This window comes from Clinocottus analis, unplaced genomic scaffold, assembly GCF_023055335.1.
Source record: "Clinocottus analis isolate CAN_PGR_092001 unplaced genomic scaffold, fCliAna1.0.p SCAF_8, whole genome shotgun sequence".
In the NCBI taxonomy this organism is placed as follows: Eukaryota; Metazoa; Chordata; class Actinopteri; order Perciformes; family Cottidae; genus Clinocottus; species Clinocottus analis.
In genome coordinates, this window is record NW_027176240.1 from 17229813 (window position 1) to 17256275 (window position 26463).

General features: G+C 42.1%; 4 protein-coding genes and 1 non-coding gene across 12 annotated transcripts in view; 2 read left to right on the top strand and 3 right to left on the bottom strand.

The window, feature by feature from the left end:
• Positions 1 to 41: 41 nt before the first annotated feature.
• sirt1 (sirtuin 1) lies at positions 42 to 4820 on the bottom strand. 2 transcript variants are annotated; one of them, XM_068567885.1, is made up of 9 exons: positions 4447 to 4820; positions 3887 to 4009; positions 3450 to 3685; positions 3174 to 3326; positions 2361 to 2508; positions 2203 to 2282; positions 1271 to 1454; positions 605 to 1135; positions 42 to 347 (listed from the first exon to the last, which is right to left on the bottom strand). In XM_068567885.1, the coding sequence occupies exons 1-9, from the start codon at positions 4790 to 4792 to the stop codon at positions 61 to 63; spliced, it is 2088 nt and encodes a 695-aa protein (XP_068423986.1). In that variant the 5' UTR covers positions 4793 to 4820; the 3' UTR covers positions 42 to 60. The 2 variants fall into 2 exon arrangements, with proteins under 2 accessions (XP_068423986.1, XP_068423985.1); XM_068567884.1 differs by having other exon boundaries at positions 42 to 350.
• Positions 4821 to 5340: 520 nt separating this feature from the next.
• Positions 5341 to 7679, top strand: dnajc12 (DnaJ (Hsp40) homolog, subfamily C, member 12). Of its 4 annotated transcripts, none has more exons than XM_068568225.1 (6): positions 5341 to 5671; positions 6373 to 6451; positions 6670 to 6809; positions 6935 to 7079; positions 7216 to 7304; positions 7569 to 7679. In XM_068568225.1, exons 1-6 carry the CDS (start codon positions 5594 to 5596, stop codon positions 7671 to 7673), a joined length of 636 nt encoding a protein of 211 aa, XP_068424326.1. In that variant the 5' UTR covers positions 5341 to 5593; the 3' UTR covers positions 7674 to 7679. The 4 variants fall into 4 exon arrangements, with proteins under 4 accessions (XP_068424326.1, XP_068424329.1, XP_068424327.1 ...); XM_068568228.1 differs by having other exon boundaries at positions 7216 to 7258; XM_068568226.1 differs by having other exon boundaries at positions 7216 to 7253.
• A 1701-nt stretch (positions 7680 to 9380) lies between these two features.
• Positions 9381 to 9452, bottom strand: trnap-cgg (transfer RNA proline (anticodon CGG)). Its single transcript has one exon. It is a non-coding gene; the product is annotated as a tRNA-Pro (tRNA).
• Positions 9453 to 10920: 1468 nt separating this feature from the next.
• LOC137779820 (uncharacterized) lies at positions 10921 to 16810 on the top strand. The gene is made up of 6 exons (XM_068568015.1): positions 10921 to 11068; positions 11969 to 12049; positions 12284 to 12498; positions 13548 to 13704; positions 13822 to 13884; positions 15740 to 16810. The coding sequence occupies exons 1-6, from the start codon at positions 10921 to 10923 to the stop codon at positions 16606 to 16608; spliced, it is 1533 nt and encodes a 510-aa protein (XP_068424116.1). The 3' UTR covers positions 16609 to 16810.
• A 1169-nt stretch (positions 16811 to 17979) lies between these two features.
• LOC137779595 (insulin-degrading enzyme) overlaps positions 17980 to 26463 on the bottom strand; it is a 28530-nt gene continuing 20046 nt past the window's right edge. For all 4 annotated transcript variants that reach the window (XM_068567555.1, XM_068567557.1, XM_068567554.1 and 1 more), the window contains 8 exons: positions 24724 to 24835; positions 23674 to 23841; positions 23098 to 23370; positions 22322 to 22383; positions 20678 to 20750; positions 20505 to 20572; positions 18532 to 20172; positions 17980 to 18475 (listed from right to left, as the gene is read on the bottom strand). In XM_068567555.1, coding sequence (XP_068423656.1) covers positions 20077 to 20172; positions 20505 to 20572; positions 20678 to 20750; positions 22322 to 22383; positions 23098 to 23370; positions 23674 to 23841; positions 24724 to 24835 — 852 coding nt within the window. In that variant the 3' untranslated portion in view covers positions 17980 to 18475; positions 18532 to 20076. The remainder of the gene's footprint in view (positions 18476 to 18531; positions 20173 to 20504; positions 20573 to 20677; positions 20751 to 22321; positions 22384 to 23097; positions 23371 to 23673; positions 23842 to 24723; positions 24836 to 26463) is intronic.

Here is a 26463-nt window from a genome sequence, read left to right on the forward strand (position 1 = left end):
TATATATATATATATATATATATATATATATTAGTGCTTTGTCGACTGGGTACTTTACATTTAAAGGTGTGTGGTGCTTTGAGTCTTTTCAGAAGTACTGTCCGTCTGCACACTTGCCACGGCCTCTTCGGCTAAAGCACGTCGGAATGTGTCTCTGAGACGTGTCTCTCCATCCGCGGCTAGCGCGTCGGAATCATCCGGCTCGCTGTCCTCTTCGGCCCCATCGCCGCTGCAGTCGGACTCGTCACTGTCGCTTTCACAGGAGCTCGACGTCTCATCTTCAGAGTCGGAGTAAACCTCAGCCCCGTGGAAGATGTAGTGATTTGGTGCCTGGAACAGGTACTGGCCTGCTGTTGGGAAACAATAAAAACCGTTTAGCGGGCTGAAATCAACACATCGAGACAATGCATTCTCCAGCTGCATATAATAAAAGAAATTCAAAAAATTCAACTCCACCTGTGTTTAACTCACCGGCGTCTCACTTTTAGATACATACAGATATATAATAGTTATTTATAAAAACACACACACACACACACACACACACACACAAACTTGTTAATTAAAGTAAAGAGTGTTTGCTCTACCATAGTCTAAATCTTACTCTCAAGGCGTTTGCTGATTGGACTTCTGTTGATTCGATTCATCCAGCATCGCCTACGAAATTCAAGGTTGGAGGTTTGGCTCTTAACTTCGGCGGCCTCCTCTTTTGGAGGTGCGTCTTCTGCTGGTAACTCTGAAGGCTTGGCCGTCTCTTCACTGGGACACTGAGCGTTTGGACAAGGCTCTGGAGGTGCAACATTATTACCAGCAGTGTCAGTGACATTCAGACTTTCTGTCTCCTTTGAAGGCGTCTTTACAGAGTTTGTACTGTGCCGCCTCTGCTGCTCCTCAGCCGCATCAAGGGCAGCAGGCAAGGCCTCAGTTGGTGGCGATCCCGGTAGCCGGGGAGGTTTCTCTGTGGTCTCAGAGAGTCTTACAATGTTGTAGCAGAGTTGCTCAAAGTCTCCACTCAACCGATGGCAGAGTTCGTTGACAATGACGTCACAGTCGCCAAGTAGCTCCACGTCAAAGTTGAGGTGAGGCAGCTGCTCCCTATTGATCAGGATCTGAGGCACTTCATGTGGAATGGAGTCTGAACGGGATGAAAAGGGGGGGGGGGAGGTTATGTCTTGTATGCTTGGGGCTGAATTCAAGCACAGTAGAAACATTAGTTATTGTGTAAATCTCACAGAAATCATCCATCCATTCATTCATCTGACAAACATACTTGGGATGAGGGCAACTGGTCGGACTTTAAGTGACGAGCCGATGACAATCAAGAGGTCGACCTCATCTTTATCCTGTTTCATGGCTCTGTGGAACATTTCTGGAAGATTCTCCCCGAAGAAGACAATGTCAGGTTTCATGATGGCCAGGGGAATATCTGGACAACGTGGACAACGAGGGACAACCTACAGAATGATTTCACGTTATTAGCATTAATACTAAATAGTGTTAAGAGTGTCATGCCAAGTCTCCAAGAATGCCAAGAATCTTTTTCCAGTCTCAACACAAATATGATACCTAGTGCTGATCCAATACTAGTGTTTAAGGAAAAACATTTTGAAAAGCTTTGTTTTTGTAATTTCATTGACAAACCCGCTTCAGGCATTATTTGCAGCTGGTTAATTAGAATGGACAGACTGCTTAAGAGAACTTCATAAAAATGTAATTAACACAACCACTATGCAAACGGTCTACAAAATTGACTGTGGCGTATCGACCATGCGGACGACACCAATATAGACAAGTAACAAAGCACTATAAACCTCAACTGTTTTTCCATGTGCAATGTTTTCAGAACAAGCTTGACATTGAGTCTAAGCTGAACAGAGACCTAAGGGAGGATGTGATGAAAATGTATTCATCTTTAGTTTCCCTCCAAATGTTTCCTCCTGGTTTGCTCTGCTGGAACGGTGCTCCAGGTTTAGATCTAGCTCTGTCGAGTATACAAGATCTCTACACTGAAATTGTATTCACGTCAGCTTCTTTGGGTCTAGCAAGTCTACACTGAAAGATGCCTGTATCATGCAATAACCAATAAATAATGTATGATGCAAGTTGTGCATATTTATTTACACTGTTGCAGGTTTTACTTCATATGTAGTTTATCAGTGTGTGTGAATGTAACCTTGGAACATTTATAATGAAAAAAAATACCTGGTTAAAGATGTCTTCCCTTATAGCTTCACAATCCACTTTGTGCTTACAGACTAGACAAGAAGCGGTTGCAAACGATCCTGAAATAAAAATGGATGACTTTCAGGGACAGATTCATGAAAAACAAGCAAGATCCATCGATTGGCTGTATCACTCACCGTGACACTGGATAATCCGTTTAACTCCAGACACTTGTTCTAATGTATCAATGTTTTGTGTGTAATTGCGCAGCAGCTTCCCCTGCTTATCCAGCATGGATATGAATTTGTGACAGGGGGAAGGCTGGAACTGGCCAGGGTAGATCTCCTGCAACAAAGAGGACACAGTCAACTCTTGTGGACTGACTCCAAGGCTTGCTATAATCATGAATATTGCCCCTGTACTGGCATCTCTGCACCATCCCATCTGGGAAACTTGGGCTTCTTTTAAATCTTTGTTATTGTCTCACAAGCTGGATCTTTTAACGTCAAATGAATACAATTGCATCTCAATAGCCGAAGGAAAGGTTCAGCCTCATGACTGCAGGTGCCTGAGTTTAATGAAGCCTCAAATATGTATTTGCAGAGAATGTTTTAGAAAGTCTTAACTTCTGAATCCACTTAAAAAAAATTAAAAAGTGTACATATTTGTTTTTTAAAAGACATTCTTCATGCAAAAGCCAAGCATCTCCTCAATGGGCTCACGGGTAAACAAGTCATATCAATAGTGTGTGTGTGAAATACAACGTTAGATATGATGCACACTCTAAAATGCAGATCACTTCACATTAATTGTCCTTGCTTGTCTTTCCTGTGACCAGAACCATGCAAGATAACATGGGTACGCAGATCCAAGTATGCAGGAGCGTCTGTATCTATGCATATTATCATCAAACCTCGCAAAGCCCATTTTAACAAAGTATATTACATCATACAACCTTGTGTACATTCTATACATTGTTATCAAATTTGATTTAAACACAATGAACAAACCTTTGCAAACTTGAAGAAGGGTCTCGGGTCCCGTCTGAAGTATTCAATGTCGAACATAGCTTGAGGGTCTGGAAGATCAGGGAAATCGACAGCAAGTCGTGCATAAATTCCATCTCTGGAGCGAAAATCTGGTATTCCACATGAAACGGACACCTACATAAAAAAAAATAACGTACAAGCATACTGACTTAATGCATTAACATTGGTAGTGTGTATTCACTCAGGCACATAGTAATTCAAACAGTACCACAGTTCAATATTACTGTAAATGCTTACCCCAGCACCGGTCAGCACAAGGATCCGTTTACTTTCATGGAGTAGCCTGACCACATCTTCTAAGGTGTTAACATCCTTCTTCTTCTTCCTTTTAGGAGGTTCCGAGATGTTGATGATAATCTGCCACAATGTCATGTCGTCTAAATCTGGTGGGAGCACAGTCTCTGGCAGCAACTCCCGCAGAATGGTTCTAGGATCCGTCTCCCTGATGTGTTGCTGGATTAAACTGTAGGAGCCTGGCCGAGAACGCAACAACTCAGTACGACTTGTATTCTCCAATGTAGTTTACCCGCTGGGCCACTGCATGCAATCAGAAGATACTATGGACTGTTCTCCTCCCACTAAATACATGAAATCAGAGGAGTAATGAAAGCAGCTTTAGGCAGAATTTGTTTCTTTTGCCAAAAGCTACTCGGATGTAGTTGGCTCATAGTTACCTATCTGCGGCTGTGGTGCCCAGTCACTGGAGCTCGCGTGCGAGGATCTGTCGTCGTCCTCGTTGAGACGGTCCGGCGACACGGCCAGACCGTTGGAGGGGAGCTCGTCACGACCGACGAAATCTGAGGACGGAGCAGTGTGTCAAATTAATAACAACCCATTTACAACCATAATCCATGGTAACAACCTCTCGTTGTGGAAAAGAGATGTACCGGGCTACAAAAAAAGAAAAGAAAAAGCGAAGTGTCTAACTAAGTTTAGGGCCGTGAATGGAATAAAACAGCGTCGTGAAGTCCCCTGTTGACGCGTCACGGGCAGTTTCTCTTTCATTTTTTTTTTTAGCGTTAACTGCGGAAAAGTTAAAGTCTTGAGAAGTGACTCGCTCAGTAACTCGCTCAAGTTAACCATGGCGAAGACGTGTTTACCTTCAGCTCAGCTAGGGCACAACGTTAACAAGGAAGTTTACTTGTAGTCCTGTTTCGTAGGTAAAACAAGCGTTGCCCATACGAGGCCTCGTAAACACTCGGCGCGTTGTTAAATGTCGGTCTTTTTCACATACCTGCGCTCTCCTCCGCAGTCCCTCGTACTGCGTTGCTGTCTCGTTTCTCGACTGGTTCGTGCGGCTCGGAGACCAACAGACCCAGTCCATTGTTGTCCCCGCCTCGCTCTGCCGGGGCCTGCTCTACCGCCATCGCCGGCTTTGCTTCCTTCTCCACTGTTTGCGTACAATTAATCGCGGCCTCGCGGCTCCCTTTTGCCCCAGAGACGCACGGTGATTGGTTTTCTTGAGCGACTATGAATCCGTAGTTCGTTAACGGACTGATTTTCGACCTTTTTGGGGTAGGTTCCTCCATATCGGAGGCGCCTGAACAGGCCATTCCGAGACTCGTCTCTCCGTCCGCCATCTTCAGCCAGCAGAGCCGCCGAGCAGATCCTTCCTCTCGGACAGCTGTCTCATTTGCATAGCGCACGTGACTTATCCTCCACCAGTAGCCGCGGCTGGAACGTCCCCCTTTTACGTCGATGACGTAAAACCATAACAAAATATTGCTGCCTTCAAACACTGTCAGAGTAATTTCATTTAAAGGCTCAAACCCATGGCTGCACGAAGTTGAGAAGAAAAAAAACGTAGACGTCAACCATGGTAATAATAGAATGTGAGCTATGTCAATAACAATATGATATATTTCGTAATACATAAATATGTTTGTATTTTAAGAACAAACTCAATGCCTCCTGCACATTTAATTTGGCCACATACTTTATACCACACAATAAGTACGCCACTCATCCCAAACAATATTTCATAACGGAGTTAATTGCTGTGTTTTCTCATTTTGAAGGCTACTTTGGCCTTAATTCCATGCCTCGATCAATTGTCTGAACTTCGAGCAGAGTAGCTTAAACACTTGAATGCAGCATGGTCATATGGTGAAAACGCACCGTAGAACTACCTCCACAACTCGGGAGAGATCTCCCTCGAGTCGGGCATTTTACCATTACCCACTGAAAACCAGCTGGTAAAATAATAATAATTTTAAAAAAAGAAGATACACTTTGTAAATATATTTGACTGACTGAGCCACAGCTGCAGCGAGGGGGAGGGGAGCTTTATCAGAACGCCTTGAACCTAACATCTGTGAACCAGATCAGCAGATATTCAAGCAGCGTGACAAGGGAACATACACATTTCATTACAGGTTTTGATGGAGAGTATTTTGAACTGCAGACCGGAGGACTTGGAGGATTTCTACGGGTTATTAGGATGTGATGAATTGTCGTCGGTAAGTTCTTGCCAGTGGGTTTTAGGATCGGCTTATGCGGTTGGTCTCCAAACCGAAACACCAGGCGACTGAAGAAATCAGAAGGTATCGCAGAAGGCTGGTTGTACGCAACATATCAGCCACCTGTAAACGTAAAGATGACTTATGTACGCTCCAGAGGTCAGTCTAATCAAACAGAGACCTGTTGAAGCTTCGGCGAGAGATGTCAGAGGAAATAGTCGTGCGTCATAAAGTGCCCGTGTCGGTTGTGTCACATCAGCATTCGTCCTTGATAATTAATTATTCAACGTGGCAACACGATGGAAACGTCATAGTGATCAGTCGAGTAGCCTCGATATAACGGCAACATCACGCCACCTAAATGTCTCCATTTTTCCTTTCGTAGCACTAAAGAGCAGCGCTTGCGTCATGTTAGGAATATGCAAATGCATCTGTCTATAAATAAAAGACTAGTATCAAAATGATTTTCAAAGTAACATACAATATACAATTTTCAGAAAGTGATCAGTGTATATAGTGAACTGACTGAATTTGTTTGGTGGCCGCACATATGTGTGTACATTAGAATGTTTTTTTTTTTGTTTTTTTTTTTTACCATAGTGAGTGATTCCCTCTAAAAGCAAAATAAGTAACTGATTTCTGAATTTCAAATATTTAGTTTGGCTATAGCTCGTTTATTCTGCAACCTTTTCTTCTTGCAGACAGAACAGATTCTCAATGAATACAAGATCCGAGCTTTGGCATGTCATCCAGACAAACACCCAAACAATCCAAGAGCAGGTAATTACGTGAACCATTGCTGTGACATGTTTTTATTTAAATGCATTTTGAAACACTTTTTATTCCACACACAGTTGCCTCTTTCTGATGTCTCGACTTCAAAGCAAATTGTGTTAATTTAGAGTGGCAACTGCATGCAAATAAGAGTTTTTTTTCCACTTAATTTGGAAAGCATAATGATCCATCTTAGACTCTGATATTTTCTTTTTTTCTGGCAGTGGTCGATTTTCAAAACCTGCAGGAAGCCAAAGAGGTTTTATGCAATGAAACCAAAAGGAAAAACTATGACCTTTGGACAAGAAGTGGAGTTAACATTTCTTTTCATGACTGGCAAACCTTGAATGAATCTGTTAAAACTGTATGTATGTCTTGACTTTGGACTTTTGGATCACTACAATTTATATATATATATAATATGTATATAATATGTATATATAATCATAAAACCACGGTGATATGTTGTATGTGGTCATCTATTTTCAGTCAATGCACTGGACTGTGAGAAATAAGAAGGAACCAATGTTGGAGGCTTCAAATGCAGGAATCCCTGTGACTTCCCAAGCAGAGAACCTCCATTCTGACCAAGAAGCTCAGAGGATCCCTTTATATGATGCCATGCCTTCCGCAAGTAAGTGAATCAATATTCTCAAAGGAATGTAATTATTGTTTTTGCTTTGAAAATGCAAACACATAGAAGCATGATTCAATGTGAAATCCAGGTTTTCAACGGTGCGTAGTGTATCATTTTTTATTTATTTTTGCAGATATCAAACATGCAGAACTGGTACTTCTTCCATTCACAGTTAGGTACATTGTTACCCCGAGATCACACCAAACTTATCATATTAAAAAGGTCTGTGACATATGGAAAACTAAATGCATGATAACATTGCCTGTATCAAATGTGCAAAGTTACATGTGAGTTGTAACCTCGGTGACAAGCGGGATGATTTTTTTCTCAAGTATATTAATATTCTTCTTCTCTTTATTAAATGAAACCATTATTCTATCATGTTTCTATCCTATTCCTTATTTACAATGTAACACCAAGGAGTATGTATGGTTCTCCCAGTATTAAACCCCATAAGACTCACTGACTTTTCTCATCATTGCTTAGGTGATTACTGCCATCGGCGTTTCCGTTGGGCTGCTGACTCCCCATCTACTCTGCTGCAGAAGTTTAGAAATTATGAAATATAAACACATCAACAGGTTAATTTAGATCAAATGTTTGTGTTTCGTATCTTGTTGTTGTTTTCCTTAGTCAGTTGGGCCCCTGTTAGCTGTTGTATAAATGTTTGTGAATATGGTCTGGCTGTTCACTAAAGTTGTGATTTTGTCAGCTAAACAATAAGCGTGTTTGTTGAAAGTGTCAAATCCTTTGATTATGTGAATAATTAGCTTATTCAGTAGTTTTTCAAATGTGTTAACTATGTTCATTAACACACACAATGTAGCCCTTAACTCTATTATGTGAATAAATGTTTTGCTGTCAAGTCCATAATGTTGGGTACACAAATGGAAGCATCTCATGTAAAAAATTTTGTTTTTGTGTTTTATTCACATTCTTCAACGTCATTGGTACTTAAGCCAGATGTTTTTTTTCAGGCGTCATTCAATACGATGATCCAAAGATAATATATATTGTATAAATGTAGACGCAGGTTGATTTGGGATGGTGCCAGAGGGATGCATGCTGTCTGCATGCGGCCCAATCCCCAGAGAAACCAAATTTGGAAAGGCCAATGACTAACTTCTTGGCTGCACACTCATTTTTTTTATTGTTCAATGCAAATACTTTTATAGTGTATGTACTTATGTTCTGTACTTAAATACACACTCACATTAACAGTATTTTACTGAAATATCTTACATATAATGCTACTTCATACAAGATAATCCCCCACAATTACTTTTTTCTCAAATGGACTATAGTGACTTCTTAGATTACACAGATACGAAGCAGTGATGAAGGTGCTGCAACATATTAATACATTGTTGTTGTTGCTGTTGTTGTCTCAGCTGCTTGTTGAACAGTAGAAAGAGTGTAAAAAGACTGGGACCCACTGTATTACTCAGGCTGCACGACAGCGTCTATTCACAGGCTCGATCCCACTATTGAGCGGCATGAGGGCTTTGACCTGCACCGTCTCCAACCAGTGTCGATGTACCCCTCTATAGACAACCTGGTGGTCCCAGGTTCACCATAACGATACCGAACTTGGTGTGGACACCCGCTCAGAGCTCCTGAGCTCAGGTGATCTGCCGCCCTCGGCCTCCCAGTAACTTGGTTTACAGGCACGCGCCAGCACGTAATGTATTCGATCTGAGAGGTTTTGTACAAATGTGATGTCATCAGGGTGATCAAGCGGCATCCAGTTATGAAAACAAATCCTTCACTGCAAATCTGTTAACCAATTGTACTTTTAAAAAAAAGTCGCTCTGGATAAAAGCATTAGGTGGACTTAACCTTGGGCTCGTCCGGGATTTGAACACGGGGATCTCTCGCAACCAAAGCGAGAATCACACTCTTAGGCCAACGAGACAAGAAACAGCTTCCTGTTTAAGGTCTGCGTGACAAAATTCCTCATTGTCATGCACATCTATTGAGTAAACATGGCCTGGCAAAAGAAAGTATGTGTTCTGCAATGAACCAGATACATCCTCTTAGACCAACAAACCAAGAAACAAGCTCTTTGTTTGATGTCTGCATGATGAAATCCTCCATTTTTGGGCACGTCTATTGAGTACTCATGGCTTGGCTAAAGGAAATATGTGTTTTGCGATGAACCAGATACATTTTGGCAAGAACAGGGCAATCTAGCATTCCCCACGAAAACCACTATTCCCCACAAAGACCATTCAGCATGCTTGATTATGTTTTTTTTCTCACATGATGAAGTAGTCTACATTAGGTGAACGTAATCTTGGGCTCGTCCGGGATTTGAACCCGGGACCTCTCGCACCCGAAGCGAGAATCATACTCCTAGACCAACGAGCCAGTAATCAAGCTGCTTGTCTGATGTCTCTGTGACGAAATCCTCCATTGTCAGGCATGTCTATTGAGTCAGCATGTCTTGGCAAAAGAAACTATGTTGTGTTCTGCGATGAACTCAATACATTTAGTGAAGAACAATCAATCCCCACGAAACCCGGTAAGCACGCTTAATTAGGTTTTTTTCCCTCACATAATAAAACAGTCTATATTAAGCAAACTTAATCTTTAGCAGGTCCGGGATTTGAACCCGGTCCAGGACGGGGAGCACCTCCATTTCCTGCTGCAAGCACCGACCAGGGACCATGGCTCTTGATGGTGTGGAGTTTAGCTGAGCAAGGCTTCAGGCTGAGCCCCGAGATGCATACAGGAATCCCCGTGGATGGTGACCGGAGGAAGAGCAACAGCAGGATAGTGAGCAGCAACATCGGACTCTGAAGGTGAGGCAGTCCCAGTGGTATGGCAGCGGGACAAGCAGCAGTGGTATCAGGCACTCGGGTGCAAGTTGTGTCTTGTGCTGGTCCCAAGACGATGGTATCCACTGCTCAGCTCTATGGATCTGGTACAGCGTGGAGATTCTCTTTTCCTGTTCATCAGAGACAGCTTACAGAATAATCCTTCAGTCAGTAGACCAGACATCCTCATTGAAATACAACAAACATTACACATAATTAAAATGATGAGTCTGACTGTAGTGCTCCTACAGGTTCCAGCACATGTTGGTGTCAAAGGTAATGAAGTGACAGATACAGCTGCAAAAGAAACTGCAAATAACAGCTGCACAAATGTTGCAGTCAATTTCAGTGAAGCAGAAAGCAAAAGTATTATTATAGGGGAGGAAAGTGGGAGAAATAAGATGTGCAGGAAGGAACAGCAGCGATGAAACAGTGGTACGCTATTAAAAAATAGGGAAACGTGATACAAGTGTGACTATTGTGGGCAAGAGGAAACAATACAACATGTTTTTTTATACTGTCAGAAATATGAGTATGAAAGAAGACAACTAATTAGAAGCCTTGGCAAGGAAAAAGTATAATTAGATATAATTAATATTCTGTAAAAAAGAACTTAAGTGCTATTAAAGTCAAAAGTCAAAGTCAGCTTTAATGTCAAAAGTCAGAAGATTTGAAAGTACGTTCCTCTCGAACATATAGTGAATACAGATAATATTAATAACAACAATATTAATAAATAATAATAATAATAAAGATAATGTGCAAATAGGTTTATAAAAAAGAGACAACATATTTAAAATAATATATCAGTCTGTATTGTAGCAACAGTCAGACATAGGAGTCTAAAATACACCCCAGTATCTTAGAAAAACACACATTTTGTTGAATTAAATGCATATTACATGTCATAGTAATTTGTATAACTAAACATTTTAATAATGGAAGTACTAAGAGGTCCTGATTTACAATCTGTACCAGCTGGTGGCGGTAACGCACCAAACAGTAGTTTGTCATCGCCAATGAACCTCAAAGAAGAAGAAGGAGAAGAAAGAGAAGCAGAAGAGTCTCTGCAGCAGATCATGAGGAGAACCTTTCTCGTTTCAGAGAAAATGAGCGACGAACCAAACTACTGGAGGCTGAACCCTCAAGTTAAGCTACACAGATCAGGTTTGTGCTTTTTCATTTTTGTTCCCGGTGTTACACCCCAACTGGTTTTCAAACCTGCTGGTTTCCCTCCCGGGCAGTGCGTGCGTTGTGTTCACGTCACAGCTGCAGCGGTTTGGTCTGGTTACCAGATTCGTCCCATATTCACAAACATGTTGTTGGAGATCTTCAAGACACTTTTCATATCCATTCCGGCGATCCCGATTGTAAAGGTGAGCGCGACACAACTACGCATGAAGAAATGCATTCAACAAATATGTTGTTGTTGCCGGTTCTGGAGTCGGCACTACTACAAGCAACGTGTTACCAGCTGTTGGGCTGGAGATGAGCCAGCTGCACGCAGAATCGATCGCCGGCGAACAACACGCAATGCAAGCCGGTTAGATTTTGTGCGGCATGCTCCCGCCATGCTCTGACGTCATGCACACGTGGTCTTCTTCGAGGTTTATTGACGGTTGGCAAACAACTGTTCGGTGCATTACTATCTATCTAGTAAAAAATTAAGTGATTTATCGCATGATTTTTCTGCGATTAATCGAATTATGTGACAAATTCAATCATACAACTAGTATATTACACGCTTTTATGTTAAAGTAATGTTAACATAATGTTAACATTACATGTTAACAAAGTAATGTTTCTTCACACGTGGTGGTGCAGTTGATGCAGTGCTCACCTATACATCGTGATCGCCGCAATGGATATGTGGCTTGAAGATCTCCAACATTATGTTTGTGAATATGTTACGAATCTGTTGACCAGACAGAACCGCTGCAGCGGGGAAGTGAACACAACGCGCGCAGGTGTAGGGAAACCAGTAGGTTTGAAAACCAGTTGGGATGTAACACCGAGTAATGAACTCTGTAGTACAAAAAAATCTATCTAAATAAATTGAATTTACAGGATTCCAACTTCTATCATCGGATGGGAGAAGATCAGAGGTCAGTGGCGTTACCACTACGCCACACACAGACGCTGTCCCAGGTTGTGCTTCCCACTGGGCCCCAAGTCCCTGCGTGAATATCAATGTACCAACATACATTTATAACCAATACCACACCGTCAAGTTTTAAAACTATCCAAATACACTGACACACTTACAGGCTAAACTAAACAACATCCCTGCAAACAATTGACCATGTCCATGTTTCACGATATACTCTGACTCCTATTTCAAAGGTCCATCAAGAACTAACTGTTTACTTCATCCTTTTGCAGACAAGAAGGGGACACGCAATTTGAAAAGATGTGTGTCATGCCAGGAACATATTTATGTTGCGTGCAAAACGTGTCCTAAATGTAAGGCCCAACAGCCACACAAGGACAGACTTGTAAAGGAGAGGAAGAAGTTTGCAGCGGAGGAAAAGGAGTGGAAAGAAAGAGTGAAGAAAAACTGCAATGGCACACATGTGTTAGACTCCAGCTTTAAGATGGTAAGCACACCAGGTAACACAATTTGAAATACTACAGAGGTGATTTACTGTGTTCCCCCCTCTGCTCGTAACAGTCACTGTTTCATCAACGAAGGAATAATAGTTATAGCTCAATGTTGTGGCTTTTAATAAATCATTTTGATTCTGAATTAATTTTGTTTTTGATTTTGGGGTGGGCATTTATATGATATTAAATGGCCTTGAAATAAACTCGGAGGCATTTTGAAAGTGACACTGTAATCATAGGTAAATATAATAATACAATTACTACAATATTCTATCTATTTAACCTTCCTTTTGTGTTAGCTTTCTGTTATCATCTCTTATGTTAATGGGACAGTTTTGACCCTTAAATCAGCTGTAAAATACTCTAAAAACAATTATCTATCAGCCTTTTCTTGGTCAGTATACCCCTCAATTTAAATTAAGAAAATGGCCAAATGAACCTCAAGACAATCATATGAATAAAAGTTGTTGTGTTACCTGACTATCAGAACACATCTCTTAAATAAATGTGTTTTTATTTTTCATTTTAATATTAACTAGTAATATCTATGGTGTAACGGGTCAATTTCAAGCCATGTATATATTTACTTCAAGAAAAAGGCAAAAAAGTAAGTCTTTGGTAAAGTTTTTCAGCAATAGGAACAAAATATAAATACAAACAAAATGAAAAGCAGAACAAGTCATAACACAAAATAAATAGATTTGGAAGGTCAAACCATCAACAGCCAATTAAGCAAATCTTATTGTTACAGTTCGGTCGAACCCGACTCAAACACAAAGGTCATAATTTCAACCAGAGCATTTTATAATTTAGTGACATTTTATTTTGTGGAAATAGAGGTTCCTGACAAAGTCAAAAAGCCTTGATGCAACAAACAAATTCATGTTTTTAAAAAAATGCCAACCCTAACGCAATAGGAGGGGTAATTGCAATTTGCAGGTAAATAAACTGCACTTGATGTTTTGCTAAGCTGTTGGATCTTCATACTTTTCTGCTGTGAAATTCAGGCTCAATGCCTTTGATTTCCTTACATCTCTTTCAGTTGGACAGGCTTGCTGCTCTGGGGTACTTTCCTCTTCTGCTTTTGGGGAAAAAAGGCAGCACCGACTACACGGCTGATGTCCTCACCAGCATGCAAATGAAGCTGGACGACCGCTTGGAGGAAGACCTCAAAGCAGTTTATGGAAAAGTATTAAAGTGTGAGTGTTTCAGTCACTGTATTGATGATGTAATTGAAATGTATTAGACTAATGTCTACTTATTTGTTTGAAAATCTAATATTGGAGATTATTATTTTTTATTTATTTTTATAACAGTGCACTTCAGAACGTTTCTTCAGCCAACTCCAGAAACCGGTAAAGATTCGAGGACAGAGCAAGGTACACGTTGGCATTTTTCACCTTTAACCTGTTGTGTTGGACACTTAATGCACTCTTTCAGAAGCTGGCTAAAATGAAAACTTGGAGTTCGTTCACTTTGAGATTCATTCAGTTCATATGAAAGTGCACACTCCGCTCCCCCCCACACTCCTCACACACAGCACCCAACCCCCCCAGCGCGTCCCTTTACGAGGTGAGGAAGGAACTGAGGTGGATCAAGGTGAGCTGATGTCGTCTCGCCACTGGTCCAGACGGCATCCGCTCAAGGCTCCTCAAATCCTGCACAGGCCAGCTGTGCGGGATAGTGGAGCGCATATTCAACTTGAGCTTGAGGCTGGGGGAAGTCCTACAGCTATAGAAGACATCCTGCGTGGTACTGAAGACCCCACCGCGGGCCCGAGGACCTTAACGGCTTTAGGCCGGTGGCGTTGACATCCCACCTGATGAAGACCCAAGAGAGGTTGGTCCTTGTCCATCTCCACCCCGTGGTGTGAGTCAGACCTGGTGTCCTGCAGCACGGGGGGGCCCCACAAGGAATCGTTCTGGCTCCATTCCTCTTCCCCCATATGAACCTCAGACTTTAAACGCAGCTCCGCTACCTGCAAAAGTTCTCCGAGACTCTGCAATTGCTGGCCTCTTCTCCGCCGATGATGACAGGGAATACAGGGAACTGAACCAGGACTTTATAGGGAAGTGCCAGCGGAACCGCCTCCAGATCAACTCTAGTGAAACCAAGGAGCTGGTGGTGGACTTCCGCCGGGGTAAACGCTCTCCTCCAGTACCAGTGAACACCCAGGGTATAGACATTGAGACTGTAAAATCTTACAAGTACCTGGGTGTTCACCGTTAAAGACGGACCAAAACTCGGACACGGCTCCTCTCCCCCATCTCCAGGTTTCAACCAGCTCACATACCAGGGCTACGGCTCGACTCCACCTCCACACATACACCCCTCGACCTCTGCAAACTGTTCTGCCCGGAAGAAACTGTTCAGACACCGTCAAAACACAAACAAGCAGACTGCCGAATAAAGGTCAAACAGGGAAAAAAAACAAATGGTCAGACTTTGAGGTTGAGTGTTTTTACAAGTACAGTGGGTTGCTTCTGTACATGGCCATTGTAAAGCTGGACAGTATTGTCGATTACTGGAGGCAGAGTCAACTTTTGTCCTTTCCATCACAAATCATACCATGCGACCGATACAGGATTGTAGAACCTTCATCTCAGCGACCCTGATGAAGATGTCCACAACGAGAGGGGAAAAAAGGCACGGATGAACATGACGAACTCTTCCAACTGGAACCCTGATTACACCATCAAGAGTGGCTGTAAGGCCTTTTACCATCCCCACACAGACCTGGTTCTGGATCAGAGAATGGTCACCTCCAAGGCCAAAATGGGAGTGACCCGGTACACGAAGGACAAAGGCAAAAAGTGGGGATTCAAGTTGTTCGTCTTGGCTGACTTGTGCAACCCAGTGACCTGGGCACAGGCGACCACAGATACATGGACACTCATAATATAGAGAGCTGAGATTGTTCCGCACATGTTGATATGCAACACATGGGTATGATATGATATTTTGGAAACCATGGCTCCATCTGGGGAGCACTGCTCTTTCACAAGGCAACAGGCGCCCATAAAACAGAGACATATTGACTTGGAACTTGCTGTCTCATGACTCATCAGGAGACACACCAATGTTGGTGTGTAGATATCACCATGGGAGAGAGAGTTCAATGAAAAGTCTTCTAATACTACATAGAAAGAATGAATGAAACTAAGAAATGATTATGAATTTAACAGTAGAACAGTACTTAATCAAGCTCCGTTGTCCATAATGTGCTCCCTGCAGATGTCCAGCAGCTGTTGCCGATAAAAGCTGGTGTCCCAGGTGAGTGCCTGGACCTGGACGAGGAGGATCCGGAGCCCCTCCACATAAAAGAGGAAAAGCGGGATCTCTGGACCTGTCTAGAGGGAGAGCAGCTTCATGTGCTGGAGGCGGCCGATATCACCGTGTTCCCATTCACCGCTGTTGATGTGAAGAGTGAAGATGACAAACCTCTGAACTCGCACCTTCATCAAAGCCAGACGGAGGACAGCAGAGAGGCGGAGCCTCCAGCCGGCAGATCGGAGACACCGATAAAAACAGAAACTGATGGAGAGGACTGTGGGGGATCAGGACCAGCCGGGAACCTAAATCCACATCGTCATCCACATCAAAATGCTGATGATGTAAAAGCTTCAGGTTCTTCTGAGACTGAAGTCAGTTATGGTGTTTGGCAGGAACCTTTGTCAGATTCTGGACCTGAAAGTGAAGACAGGGACAATGTTTGGAAGGAGACCAGGGCTCCCGAGTCTGCTGCGCATGCCTTGAAGTATAACACAGCCCTTGTAAGTCATGTGGGATGTAACATTTCCAACAAATCCTTCAGCTTCGTCAAGTGTAGTAAGCTGTTTTCCTACAAGGGGTTCCTTCAAAAACACATGTGTCATTTTGGAAAAATGTCTTCCAGTTGTTTGGTTAGAAAGAAACGTTTTAGAGTGAAGCAGAAGAAAAAATCACGGCCACAGGAGTTCAGTTGTGATGTTTGTGGAAAAAGATATACGCAACAGGGGAGTCTGAAGAAACACATGAGAGTCCACACAGGAGAGAAGCCATTCAGTTGTGATGTTTGTGGGAAAAGATTTACAGCACAGGTAACTCTGAAGGCACACAGGTAACTCTGAAGGCACACATGAGTCCACACAGGAGAGAAACAATTCAGTTGTGATGTTTGTGGGAAAAGATTTACAGGGACATCTGAGGAGACACATGCAAGTCCACACAACAGAATTTGTACCTTTCATTTGTTTGTTGTTTTTCTTATGTTCATTTAAAAAATGTCTGAAATGTTCCCTATTTCATTTGTGTGTAAATGAGAATGAAGGCAACGTGTTTTCTAAACATCTGATTATTCTTTATTAAAAACAATGACAACATACTGTGCAAGTCTGTGACGGAGGACACGAAACACAAACTGTGTTACCTACTACTTTGTATTTCTGCAACCTTGGTGACACTTTGATAGATCCTATCCTATCTTTTTGTATAAGTCCGTAGAAAGAAGTTTCTATGTCAGGAAGGTTCTTGGAAAAGATGAGATGGATAGTTAGCAGGAGGGTAGAGGCAGTTTAACTGTCACAATGGATGGGAGACCGGACGAGTTAAAAATCGATAAATATACATGTCTTTAAAGAACACAACTAACTTAAAGAAACAAAACAAAGCAGCTGTGAGCGGGCCCTCGCTCCACAGCACGCCGGGCATGGAGTCTCATCAGACGTGAAATCTAGAAAGGATCTGATGATGTGGAGTCGAGTTACATGGGTTAATTCGTTCATGGCAAAAGGATTGAACTTCAACGGATCCGTACAATTTTCAAGGTGATGCTTTATTAATGTCTTCAGTCATTTTGAGAGGGATCTGAATAATCTGTGAGGAAGGTATACAAGTAGAAACATGTAACTTCCTATTGCCACTATGACTAGGATGGAAATTATCATATGGGTGTCTTCAAGGTCAGGAGGTCATGACATGAGAAATATGGAGCAGATTGCATAATGTACGGGTGAGTTAAAACTTCCATTTTCATGGAAAATGGCGTCTCTTTGGCGCTGCTCTGCGCGCACATAGTTCGATATTTTTAAAATCTGGATTTGTGATGACTTATCTGCAAAGGTGTCATCATATTCCCCGAATGTGAAATCAGATTTAATCTCTAGAAGTGCGTTAAAGTACGAGGCCTGGAAACAATGAAATTGCACCCCCTCGTGTTTAAAAATTCTGAAAAAAATGTGGGTATGTATAGGGACATATGGTATTATTTTCTGGTGTTCGTTCTTTGCGGTGTCAAGTACAGAAACACTGAACCCTGACATTAGCCATTTAACTGGTTCGTTATTCAAGCTCTACAATCTTCCACAAACTGGGAGTATTGGGCTCATCACTGCCGTCCGCTTTTCTTCCCTCCTGATGTCGTAAGTTTAGAGACAGAATGAGTTCTGAGTTTTTCCCAATGGCGGTGCATTTAAATAGACACACATACATACAACTCCATTCAGTAGTTTATTAATTAGAAACACACAGGAGACAATAAAAAGAATCAACTCAAAATGCCAGCGCTCTCGTATCACCGGACAATCAGTCTCTGGAGTTGCCGAAGACACTCGGAACTTAAAAGATGCTTCTGCCTTTTGAATTCTAAACCAATCACGAGGAACTTCACAAGGTTGACAGTGAATGGACCACCCAAAGCCTGATATGTGATGCTGCTGATTTCTTCGGGACATTGCATGGAAACAGGCTTCGTCACCATCCCCCCAGGTGCCGTCGAGATCCGGCCCGCGGGGTTTAGAGTTTACTTTATATCTGCTGCTGCCGGTTGTCTTTGGCTTTTTGACCACAGAAGTCAATGGTGCATTTTTTTGTTACTTAAAATAATTGAGAAGTTGGTATCTGGTTGAAAAAAGCAAAATACTGGAAAACATTTGAAGAGGCTTTTCATGCTTTAAAACTGCAACATCATTTGTGTGAGTAATTGAACTCGGCCTGAAAGCGGGTACCACTGTACCCGCTTTCAGGCCGAGTAATAAATAGAACTCTGCTTAAAAACCGCCAGAAATCAGAGAGGTTGGCAGCTTCACCAGCAATAGTTGGACACGGCACAGCTGGTTAGCGCCTGAGAGAGCGTGGGGTCGTGGTTGTAGCGAACGCGCGTCCTCGATATGGTTTTAGGGTGGAATGTGGGATCAGTGCGGATCCAGCTGCTGTAGAGACTCAGCAGTGCAAAGCCGTGAGTCACACCCGTCCCCGTCCACATCATTACGTTTATTGCTTAGTGAGAGAAGTGCATATATTTGGAAAGAAAATAAATAAATCCAGACTGGAATTATTTCAATTCTTCCTTCACCACTTTTAGACATTCATTTTTTTTAAACATCTCTGCTGTAAGAGTCAAAGTCCAGCCATTTAGGGTTAGACTCCTGGATTTTGCCCCGAATCGGACCAGGTGCAGTCCAGTGCAGCTAGGAACTAAATATCCACCCCCTCTGAATGCAAGAAAGGCACAAGCTGCAGAAAGTCTCACATGCAGACACAGAGTGTAAGAATAACGACAATCTCTCTGGAGCATACAAAAAGAAAAACAAACTGTTATTTCTTCAGTTTTACAAAAATAACTTGGAGAATGCCAATACGGATTTGATCACAACTTGTGATGTGAACAAAATGGCCTAATGGCAGACTGATAAAAAGGGTTTGTATTTTTAATTTGCGTCAATCACTAGTAAAATGTAATGCTAAAAAACAGCATAGAGTTACCCCTGAGGTGTATGAATTACATACTACTGTAAAAGTGCAATAAAATTAAAATAAAAACAATTTCCATGGGCGCTCTTTGTGTTGAGCAGTTTTTTTTTCAAACAGCTCCTCAAAAGGGTCCCAACATTTTACCAGTTTACGAGCAACAATTCAAACCCTGCGAGGATTAAAACCAGAACTTCGGAGCAGAGATATTCTTCAGAAATGCAACAATTTGGATTAAAATGGCTCATGTGATCGAGCGTCTTTTGCATCTCAAGGAGAGCTGTGGCGCCTTGGAGAGTCACATGGCAAACATACCAGTCAAACAAATAAAACAGAGGACCCTCATGAAGCCAATATCTTTGACTTCTACAGCTCCCAGTTCTTCACAATAACCCAGCTATCATTCTCAAAGCAGCATGTCGGAATAATTCAAATAAAAACCTCCTATTGTGAAGCTTCTGCATGACACTTGAACTCTATTAAAAAGGGATTTGACCCTCATCTTTTTAGAATTGTATCTATTTCCTCTACAACAGCCTGCGCAGTATTGTGATGTGTGTGAGTGTTGCAGACTTACAACATGGAGGTGAGTCTTAAGTAACCTCTAATGTCACCACAGCTATGTCGACAACCACGGCTAACTTTGTGATTCAGATACACACTTTTTTCTTTTCATCCCTCTTGCCCACTCACACACTCACACAGACAGACAGACAGAGAGATTAGAGGCTTCCTGATGGAAAGCTGAGAGGGGTGGGGTGTAGGTGGGGAAACACAGCGGGGCCCCTGGCAGTTGCCCTCCCCAACGCTTCCGAGCTGCTGCATGTTGACCTGCCAGTGTCCCCTCACAGTTTGGCAGCCATGAAGTTGATGTGAGGCTTGACCAAAGGGAAGAGCGGCAGGCTCCTCTTGAACTCTGTCATGTCCTGAACCAGCGTGGGCTACGAGGAAAAAACAAAACAAATGACAAACCATTCTCACACCACTCTGCCTCGTCTGTCTTTGAGGGCAGAACCCTCCCTAAACTCTAGTTATGGTAAAGAAAACTAGACGTTGGTGCTCTAACAGGAGCGCCTGCAATGGCATTGTGCTTATATCAGTGATTATGTCTCAGTTTACATCCATGCATGTCCAAAATTGTATTATTCTATCATTTAGGACTTAAGTAGCCAATATAATACTAAAATGAATCTGAATGAACTAAATGCCTCAGTAGTTGGGAAAGCGGTCAGGTCGACAAACACAGAAGCATCAACATAAAGCGTGACCTTACCTGTGGCAGGGAGGGAGCAGGAGCCAGGTTGACGTCATTCTGAGCGGGGAACTCTCCCACTATTGGACCTGGTAAACACACACTTTGACACTCAGTTCAACCGACACGGAACGAACCCCCCCGAACATCTAAATCAAGCCTACAAAAACCAACATGTGAAACCAGATACTCACAGGAGTCCATCTCTCTGGACAGGACGTGCACGGACACCTTGTGTCTCTTCGGGGCTTCGACAGTCAGTCGCTCCTGCAGGGACACAGCACAGAGAGAGGGATTCAAACGGCATCATTACTATGACAAAAACTATAATGTAATTCATCATTTAAATAGTTGGGATAGATAATGCACAGGTCTCAACACAGGATCATATTTATACACTGAAAAAATAACCACAATAGTGCCAATGGCAGTAGTATGAAATAAAGATGGATCTTTTAAAAAAAAAACTTTCTAGAGGTTTAGATCTCAGAGAAAATGTTGGATTTACAGGATCAAAATTGGGTCAAATAGGACTTCTATTGGCCCCTACCCATGGAGCTGACGCTGTATTTTGAACTGCATTAAATGATGCGATGAAGAATAATGATAAAGATCTGAAACTAGGACCTCTTTCAAAGTGTGCCGTATTCCCTCACGGGGCTCCCGGAGCTATCACAAGAAAGTGACGGACATGTTCAAGAGGTGTGTTTTAGCATTCTTCTAATCTCATTGTCTTCTTGTGATTGGATAGATTGCAATGACATTTGGACATTATAAAAATAGTTCAAAGAAATGTTCCTGAAAACATTTGTGCTGAGAAATCAGCCCCGCAGTCTCTCTTTGAGATTCACAACTGTTAAGGCTGATTTATACTCTGGTTTTAGACACGCAAGACACACAAGACACACATGGCCCCCCTTGCGTAGTCAAATCAACCATTTTGCGTGCGTCACCAAAAAATTTCTGACTATCAGTCAAAGCTCCGCAAGCCGTTCGCAGCCTACAAGGCTGTGATTGGTCTGCTAACCACATCCTTTCTGAGTCTCGCATTTCCGGTTTCATAGCCTAATACCGCTGTTTTTAAAAGCCACAGCAGAAACATGAACAATGGATCCTGTTGAAGAACGTTTGGCTGTAGAGGTCCGCAAATATGAGCATTTATAAACCCGTCTTTGACGTAGTATAAGAACACGGAGATGGCGGTGAATTCCTGGAGGGAGATATCGGTGAACGCCGGTGTGCAGGTCGACTCTACGGTCGTTGCGCCACCTGCTGTTCTGGCGTATGGAAAACGCACGGGAACTATAAACCAAAACAAGTCCGTCGATCCAGCTGCGTGGCCAGCCGCAGTTCCAGTTGCAAGAGTATAATTCGCCCTTTACTTGAAAAGCAGAAGTGCCATTGACAGTAGTTTATCAGAATCAGAACCATTTATTACCAAGTAAGTTTGAACCAACAAGGAATTTGTCCTGGCAGAAGGTTATGGGATCAGTAGTTCACTATTAAGATAATTAGGTTCCATGATTACAACTCCTAATCTTTCTGAAATATGACTGAAGTAAATTAAATTAACATTTGGAGCTGTTAAAAAAGTGGGCAGTCACTGTTTAGCTTCACAACTCAATACCACAAATTTGCCTACAACCTGGACAGAACATGACACCTTCTGTCCCAGGACCCTCGCATCAGATGAGGAACAACTCTCCTCCTCGCCCCAAAAAACGTTGACCTTTTACCAATAATGATTTCAAACCAACTCGAGCATGGGACACGAGTCTCGCCGTTTCTTCAATGTAGTCATGGAAAGCAACATTGTGTGACAGAGTTGTTCGACTTACTCTGTAGAACTGCACTATGTGTTCCTTTGTCAAAGTCTTCAGGTAGGACACTTCAGTGTTATCTGCAACACAAACAGGGGAAAACAGTTTGTGTTTCAAAAGGTTTAAAAACAAGCTTTAAAATTCCTTGACTGTAGCGATCCTGCTGCATAATAATCCTGCAGAAAGCACCAGTAATCTAGTGCATGTTAGTGGGCTCATTTGTTATTGATACAGTATGTGACACAATGTGTTGTGACAAATGGGAAGGCCTTTCTATTGAACAGTCTCTCCATTGCCATGAACAGGTGGATGGTAAAACCAAGCATCTGGTCGAACGGAACCATGTTGAAGCACTTTTACACAAAATGTTAAAAAAATAAAATGTAAAACTGAATCAAGCAAAAGGAAACAATTAACTAACCACAGCTGTGTGTGCGTATAAGAGTGGAAAAAACTAAAAAAAAAAAAATCGATGCGGCATAGTATCGCGATATTTTGCGTGGCGATATTTTATCGCTATAAATTAGAATCTGGTGTCTGCGTTTAAAACAAACGTCTGGACTAACGGTCACTCGTAGAACAATACATCACAATACTCAGCATATCGCAGTATCGTGAGATCTCTGGTGATTCCCACCCGTGCGCGTGTTCTGACTCATGCTGTGGGTAGTTTGGTTTTCTGTGCCCTTATTGTCGAGTGTGTCAGAGACCCTCTCCAATATATTTCAATGTACTTAAAAAGGTGCATTTGGATTGAAACCTAAATGGCGAAAAGGACTGCTGGGAGGCGTCACCTCGGTCAAAATTATACTGTTGAGAGATGATCTCTCCCCAGTATTTGGCGCACTCGGCAGAGAGCTTCTTCGGCTTATCCAGGCGGCGGACGGCCAGAGCCTGGATGTGTTTCTGGAAGGCTTCCTCGGCCATCTCCTCCACAGCCTTCTCCATGGTGCAGAGGAAAGCCTCCACACGGCTCTCCAGGTAGTGGGGAGGCTTCTCTGACTGGATGATGAAGCGCAGGCCTTGCACCCCGTTAGCCCGCCGGGGGCCACTGAACACAATATAGCCTGGGAGGGGGAGGGAGGAGGAGAGGAAGAAATGCCTGAGCTTAGCACAGAGGACAGACTGAACAGTTTCTCTGCAGAAGCCAACGTACCCAAAAGGCCATCTTACCCTAAAGCTATTAGCTTTGCAATCATACACTTATGTAGTTGAGCCTTACTCTAAGGATTTGGTCGAGTGCGTTTACTAAATAAAACTTTCCAAACACGACTGGCAGCTAAATTTAAGCACAACTGACACAGTTTCTTGTCTTTATGTACAATTGTGCTTTGCAAAAATGTGTTGTGCTAAACCTTCTGTGGGCTTACCCAGCTGTTCTTTTGTTCTCAGTGTATTGAAGCAGGGCTCGGAGATGATCTGGCAGAACAGTTCCAGCAGCATGTTGTCGTTGGTGGTCTGCATGTCTGTCTGATAGTAGATTTCGATGCCGCTATTGTTGTGCACCTCATTTTTCTGCTGGTAAACATACCAGCCACCTGGAAAGAACAGAAGAATGTTAATTTCTCTTTCACTTGGTCAAAAAACAGGGCTCAAGCTGAGCCTGAAAAAAATAAACGCTATCTATTGAAGGCAAAAGGCAGCAACCCAAATGGAGCAGACAAAGTCAAACAAAATATTTTTGAAATTTCATCGATAAAAAAGAATAGATATATGCATATGAACTCAGAATATGTAGGCAACGGGACAAGACTTTGGTATTGGAAACGATCAGGTTTACTCAAAAAAAATCCTGCATCCTGAAGTTTGACAGCACAAGGGTTTTTTCTGGACAATGTACTGTTTTAAATTATCAATCAATCACTTTATGACCATATAATTCACATGTATGCCAGTATTTGTGCCTTTGCTACAGAAAACACAAATACTTTAGTTGCTGTTTTTATTGTTTTCTATTATGAGTCTGGCACATGGAGTATTAAAAGTCAATCACAATAAACAGTGATTGCAGGCTCCAAAATTGTGTTTCAAATTTGGGCATTAGGCTATTTTTCGGATTACATTTGGAACTCATTGTTTCTTTTTACAAAGATTGACGTCTAACTGGACAGATTAATGGGAAGTTTTGGCTCTAAAGCTTTCAGCTGCGACAGTAATAAATAACGTGTGTTTTTGGGTTGACTGTCTGCTGGTTTGTCATTTTATAATCCAACTTCATGTCTACATCCTTTAAGTGGCTATTGAGAGTTTCTATGAGAGAAATGAGGGCTATCAAACTTAATCAAGTCTTTACAAACGCAAAACAGAGTCACAGATGACAAGGACAGGAGCACTCCTGTGCATGGCCACTGTGGAGACAGGCACGACTGAAAAGGGTTGACTAAGTGTGTGACCCGGATGAGGGACTGTACAGGACCTACCGTCTGGAACCTGCACCTCTCTGTAGCGAATCAGCTGGCTTGGGAGGAGGGGCTTTGTGTGAGCATGCTCGATGAGCGCGTCCTCCAGCATTTGAATCATGCCAAGAGCAGACTGGAGAGATAAAAAACAAGGTTGGGAAAACACAACTTTTTAGTCCTCGAAAACAATATTGTGAAGGACATTTTTTATCTCAGGAACATATTAGTTACTTTAGAAATTCTTGGAGTGACCTTGTCACCAGAGCTAAATGTTATACACCCGTCACACACACTTTTCCTTAACTTGGCTTCCATTTCAGGGAGGGATATTTTATTTCAGAATTGCTTCCCAAATTTCCCAAAAGTGCTATAAGCTATGTGTGAGGTTCTACGATAGCAGAATTAAATTGTCTTGACATTGGAACTTTTCCTCCTTAAATTTGTTAAATAGATTGCCAATACATAGTAAACATGGGGACTGCACATGAAGACTGGGAGGTAAGCTTGATAATGTACATTTGTGTGCAGATGGTCTTGATTGTATTTGCAAAGTTAGAGTGACTTCTGTTGCTACATTTATACGGAGGGAGTGAATCCATTAGCTTGTGGTGCTCATTGCTCAAAACATAAGAAAATTCACAGCAGTTCACGCATCTAGAGACACTGTACCGGTAATCTAATGTTTTGCTTTTGACAATCAATAGTAAATGCTGCCTTCGCCCATTAGCAGCTGGGATCAGCTTTAGCGCCCCTTCTATAAGCGGTTTCAGAGATAATGGAATAGTAAAAGGTTTGAAAATAGTGAATATAGAAGTCATTAATAAATATGAATAGTTAAAAAGTCAAAAGTTTGAATAGACAGTAAGTCACACTATATTGCAAGCCATTTAACATTTAATAGCTATACTGGATATATATATTGCAAATATCTGTGATTTAATCCATTGTAGTCAAAATATAATATTTCAGATATCTGCAATGTCATTCTACTAAAGGAAGATGACCTCAGTTTAGCCAATCGGGTGTACTGGGCATTACATTTCTGGTATCCACAACTGCATTGTAATTATTACTAAGAGAAACTGGCATTTTAGTGACTTGAATGGTTTGGTACCTTCATACCTCCATGATTGCTTATCAGAGTATGTTCCAAACCGTTCCAGAGGTTGTCAACCAGTGGCTGGCTCAAATGTACCAAAAATGACTGTTCCAAACCTTTGGTACGTTTTGGTAAAACTCCAAATCACAAAAAAGTCACGTAAATGTAATAATTAATTAAGTCCCCCCATTACTAACATAATTGTTATTTTCTATTGCTCAGTTCTTTTTCTAGAAATTCTTTAATATCTTCAATTTGTTTATATATTTTCAACTTGTTTTCTATTTTGTATCTCTGAGGGATGTTATAATTTTTTGTGTCCCCTGTTTTTAAAATACGTGCGTTATTGATTTATATCTTGTGTGAAGAGTCTTTGAACTGCATTTTATGTAATGAAACACTTACAAGTGCAGGAAACAACATTGGCTGCGTTTCCCAGATTTGTTAAGACGCTTTTAAGCGCTAAGCGCGTCTTTGGGATCGCTGTGAAAGAAGGACGTGTTTCCCAGAGTCGTTCTTTGCTTAAGACGATCTTTCACTCAGAAAGAACGTAAGATCAGTCTGACCCACTTGTCCGTGCACCGGTATGACGGTGTGTGAAAAATTCATACCGTACAGAGTACTGATACCGGTTCAGCCGGTATACCGCACAGCCCTACTCT